The sequence below is a fragment of the Cibotium barometz genome, chromosome 45 (assembly GCF_041138505.1).
Source record: "Cibotium barometz isolate CiBa-2024 chromosome 45, ASM4113850v1, whole genome shotgun sequence".
Classification (NCBI taxonomy): domain Eukaryota; kingdom Viridiplantae; phylum Streptophyta; class Polypodiopsida; order Cyatheales; family Cibotiaceae; genus Cibotium; species Cibotium barometz.
Genome location: NC_141090.1, coordinates 32789946 through 32794905, shown reverse-complemented (window position 1 = coordinate 32794905; position 4960 = coordinate 32789946). Strand labels below are relative to the sequence as shown.

The 4960-nt window shown below is 41.5% G+C and overlaps 1 protein-coding gene across 1 annotated transcript; it reads left to right on the top strand.

Moving 5' to 3' along the window:
* Positions 1-354: 354 nt before the first annotated feature.
* Positions 355-1352, top strand: LOC147612666 (thaumatin-like protein). Its single transcript, XM_086782832.1, has 2 exons — positions 355-482; positions 749-1352. Exons 1-2 carry the CDS (start codon positions 428-430, stop codon positions 1216-1218), a joined length of 525 nt encoding a protein of 174 aa, XP_086638958.1. The 5' UTR covers positions 355-427; the 3' UTR covers positions 1219-1352.
* Positions 1353-4960: the final 3608 nt, after the last annotated feature.

Here is a 4960-nt window from a genome sequence, read left to right as displayed (position 1 = left end):
ATAAAGCTTCTTTTAATCAATATATTAATAGCATTGTCTAAGATAATTTAATATGATTTTGTTGTGAGAAAAAGAAGTCTTCCACTTTGAATATTGCTAATATCTTATGATATATATAAAAAAGAAGTCTTTCATTTTAAAAATAATACTTGTCATTTTTTAGTCATATATGAAAAGCCGTGATCAAAATTACGGTGCGTTTTTTAAACGCTTGACTTGACTGACTGAGTCGTGACTTTTGTAAACGTCTCGACTGACTTTGAAGGCGCCTGGCGTTGAATTTGGGCACTCGCGAGACCCTGAGGCGCTAATATATATATTACACCCACTGCTGTGCGGTGTATCATCGTGCCTGTCGCTAATTAATTATACCAACGAACTGTATCATCGTGCCTGTCGCTAATTGCTGGTCATCAGCGTTAGACGTATGGCGCAGCTAGTGTGGGCCCCCCTCATCATAGCAGCATTGTGCGCAGTATCAGGTACTTGTTGATGATGTCAATCTTATGTGTAATGCCAGCCTGTAGGTCTTTTAATCGGTTGTTGGCTTGGCTGTGTGCTTAATTAATGTTGCATTATGTGGTTATCTTAATATCGCTATAAATCGGATGATTCATCTTAGCTAGTTTACTGCTCTGTGCGTGGCTAATTCGATTACTGTCAATGGCATCAGCTTAATTAAGATGTGCGTGGCTAATTCGATTACTGTCAATGGCATCAGCTTAATTAAGATTATATTTTGCTGCAGGTTGCAGCGCCACCAATTTCACCGTTGTGAACCAGTGCTCCTACACCGTGTGGCCGGCGTCGTGGTCGACGGCGTCTGGTGGTGGAGGCTCGGAGCTGGCTCCGGGTGGCACGTGGGTGCTCACGGTAGGCGCTGGCTGGTCCGGACGAGTGTGGGGGCGAACGGGCTGCAGTGGATCCGGCACCAGCTGCGCTTCTGGCGACTGTGGGGGCTTGGTGTGCACCGGCAGCGGGCAGCCGGCCACGCTATTCGAGATTACTGTGGACGGCGGAAACAACCTGGACTACTATGATATCTCCATCATCGACGCCTTCACCCTGCCCATGAGCGTTACGCCCTCCGGCGGTTGCACCTCGCTCTCCTGCGCCGATGCCAGCTGCCCCCAGCCCCCCATCTACCGCGTCCCCGACTGCTCCGGCTGCACCCAGGGTTGTGCCTACGGTGGCTCCTACACCATCACCCTCTGCTAAAACACAACGGCTTTGCACGATATTAGTGCATCAAAATAAATAAAACTATCCAAGCATATATAATAAAACTATCCCAAGCATACACTTAAAAGCTTCACATATCATAGCTTGTTCTAGATATAATGTTTTGAATTCGGAAATAAAATAAAACAATTATGTTCTCAAAAGCCACAACGACTCAAGAGTCAGGACTAATAGCGCTAAAGTTAGAAGACCCTTCCAAAAGGTTAGAAAAACGTTTATCCTAAAAAGAGAATCTGAGTTTTTTGGGGGGGAAAAAAGAACTTTTGGGTTGTATAAACGGAAGTTTAACATGATCCCTTCAATGGAGCCCTCATCGTGGAAGGCTTTATGCCTCATTTATTTATATTGTAATCATCATCTTCAATATGGGACCAAAATTTTGTTTCACATTAATTAGTTGGTAGAAGGGCTCCAAGGTAATTTGAGGTCAAAGTTGATTAATTTCTTTTGACAAGGGCTCCAACCTTTGGGGTGAAAGGAGTATTTTTCTGGAGTTTTCGTGAAGGTTATTTTTTCTACGCGTGGCATATCGTGGAGATCTTGCTTTTTTTTTTTCCCTGTTCTCTCTCCCTCTTGCGCATGGTATCCCCGAGACAATAGTGTCGAGTGTCTGTCCCTTTGGCACACGCTTGCTTTGCCTCTCTCATCCAGAAACAGCATGCTCTGGCTCTCCGGATGGCTCTCTCTCTCTCTCTCTCTCTCTCTCTCTCTCTCTCTCTCGCAATGGCTCTCTCTCTCTCTCTCTCTCTCTCTCTCTCTCTCTCTCGTGCCTGAGAGAGAGCTCGCCGAGAGGCCTTCCATTCGACTCTCTCTCCACCGTCTCGTCTCTGCTCGACTCCACCGTCTCCCTCATCTCGTGCCCAGCGGAGGTTGGTGGGCAGAATCTTAATTTAAACCTATCCTCTTGGGTGTTCCTCTCTATTACATCCTGGTTCCAATTATTCCATCTTTATCATCAAGCCAAATAGTGATTTTGGTAGAGAGAGCAAGAAAATATCCACCTTGAAAGCATTCTTTGATAATTTTTAAATCTCTCCTGCACACATTTCTTTATTTTTTATTTTTTTATTTTATTATTATTTTTTTGGCAAGAAACACCGGTTTATATACACCACCCACACAAAAAGCCTAATCATTTTGTAGAAAAGACATGCATAATTCTATGGTGAATTTTGGTCGAAGGAGGGGAAAAACAGATTCTACAAAACAAAATGGCCAAGAAGCATTACAAGCAAAGTAGAAGTGGACGAAAATAAGAACACACTCCATATATGAAGAAGACATAATAAGAATCAGAAATATGCCAATTAGAATTTTTTGTGGAAGAAAAGATGATCTTGTAGAATTAGGAACATAGGACCCAAAATCGTTTCACCTTGCAATATCAAAAAATTTGAAGTAGCCTACTCTCTCGATCTAAGAAAAAGAGTCAATCTATACCCATTCAAACCCCAATGCTTAATTTGGATGCAAAGCCACCTATTATTTCGCACAAAAAACATCAAAGCCTACCACCATTAGGCTTGTACTCAACAATATTTCCATGTTTATGCCCATTATACATTCTAAGAAAAATAATTAGGATACAATTAATTCAATGTCACATGCCAAATTTTTGGTGCTAATGTACAATAGGACAACGTAACAAATCGAGATGCCCAAAATTATAAAGATGAGTTCAACAAATCAAAATGCACAAAATTATAAAGATGAGCTACATAGATAGATAGATCATATTTTTTTGAGAATTACAAAAAAAAAAGAGGACCAACTAAGAGTGGGAATCTAGTAGCAATCATAGGAAAATCACAAAGAGCAAACATTCAAAAAGTATCACTTATTTTACAATTCAATAGCATATTTAATAATCTGGCATGCACGTTCACTTATGCACACGCATGTTTCCATACTTACATACGCACGTTTCCACTTCTATTCACACGTGTTTTCACTTCTACGCGTGCATGTTCACACCTAACCATGCTCGTTTGGAGCTCTAAATGCATGTATGTCATTCTGCGTCGTATGCATATTCCCAAGAATGGCCTCTGAACGTATGTGCCCACTGTATACATACATTTCCAAGTAATATCCCACAATTTCTTTTGCACCTAGCCAAACTCTTACTACTTTTTCCTTGCCTTCCCCCTACTTTCTAGCACTCAGTATTCTCATCAAATAATTGCTGGTGCGGGGCATCCAAGACATCCTCTTACACAATACTACTCCTCACTCCCACCAAGAAGAGGAAGGCTATGAAACTCACCAAGCTCTTAGAGTATTAGGGAGTTGCCACAGCGACTTCTCCCTACTCTAACATATGTATACACACACCCCTCTTTCTCTCTCTCACTCTCTCCCTCCCTCTCTCTCTCTCTAACATGCACATGCACATGCATGTATGTATATATGTATATAAACACACACCTCTTTCTCTCTCTCACTATGGCATAGACGTAGAGGTTGAGATTTCCATAGCTCTCTCTCTCTCTCTCTCTCTCTCTCTCTCTCTCTCTCTCTCTCTCCCCACCCATTTGCAAAGCTTGTTTTGTGGTGACAATAAAAGAGACAATTAAGGATCCTAGATCTCCATAAAAGAGAGTTTACTTGGGGTGTCTTGAGGTGGAAAGTCACATGACCCTTACATTCTCCTCTATTTTTATCTTTCAAGGCTTGTGTGTTTTGTGCCATGAACAATACATGACTAGGGGGTGGTCACATATGTGGACCATGTTGAGAAAACGTGGTGCTCATGCTAGATCAAGTGTGTGGAGAGGAGAGACTCAAAAAGTACAAGAACAAACTCTTGCTTATTAAGTTGTTTATGCATACAACTAGGCCTTGCTCTCATACAAAATGCCTCATGGCCTCACCTTTAAATAGGTGAACAAGTGGACCTCAAGTCCATTCACACTCACACCCTTCTCTCACCCTTCTACATAACCTTAGTCTCTTAATATCCCCCCTCAATACCAACTATATGGAAGGATGGAATAGGTGGTATTGGACCCTAGGATGCCTTTATAACATTAGGCGTACAAGGTTTGGAGTATAGGTGTGATTATCTAGGATTTTACAAGTATATTCCTAGAGTCTTAGAGGCTAATACAATGTTGCCTTCTAAGTCTTTATTTGTTGTCGATGAAGATGTACACCTCGATGATGGTGCACCCCACTCTTTGTATTTGCTTGACTTCTTGTAGATGACATGGTTGAGACATACATGCCATTGCTTCCACCACATGCTTTCCACCTTGACCATTCTCACACAATGATTATCAAGGCTGCCACCCTTGCTTAAGTGGTTTGCTTTTAGATGGTCCTCCAACATGCTTTATGCTTCCTTGAATAATATATCTCCTCCATGAGTAATGAGGTAGATTTAAATAGGGAAGGGAAAGGGAGGGTCTTACCACTTGCCTTATGGATTGGTCAAGGGCAGTGTCTACTCCACAATTACAATAGCTTTTATGCATGTTGGTTAAATGATACCCTTTAGGGTTTGAAGTTACAAGCTTAATGAGTAATTGGTTGAGGTAAATATCAAACAAATAAGGTTTATCTTCCTTGGCTCAAGAAGGAGAGGGCATGGCTCATAATGTTGCCAATGCCTCTTACAAAAATAGTGCCAAAAGATGCTTAAAATCATGACAAAGAACAAGGTAGAGCATTTAGGGATTCTATGCTCAACCTTACAACTCATCTTATACGATGAAAA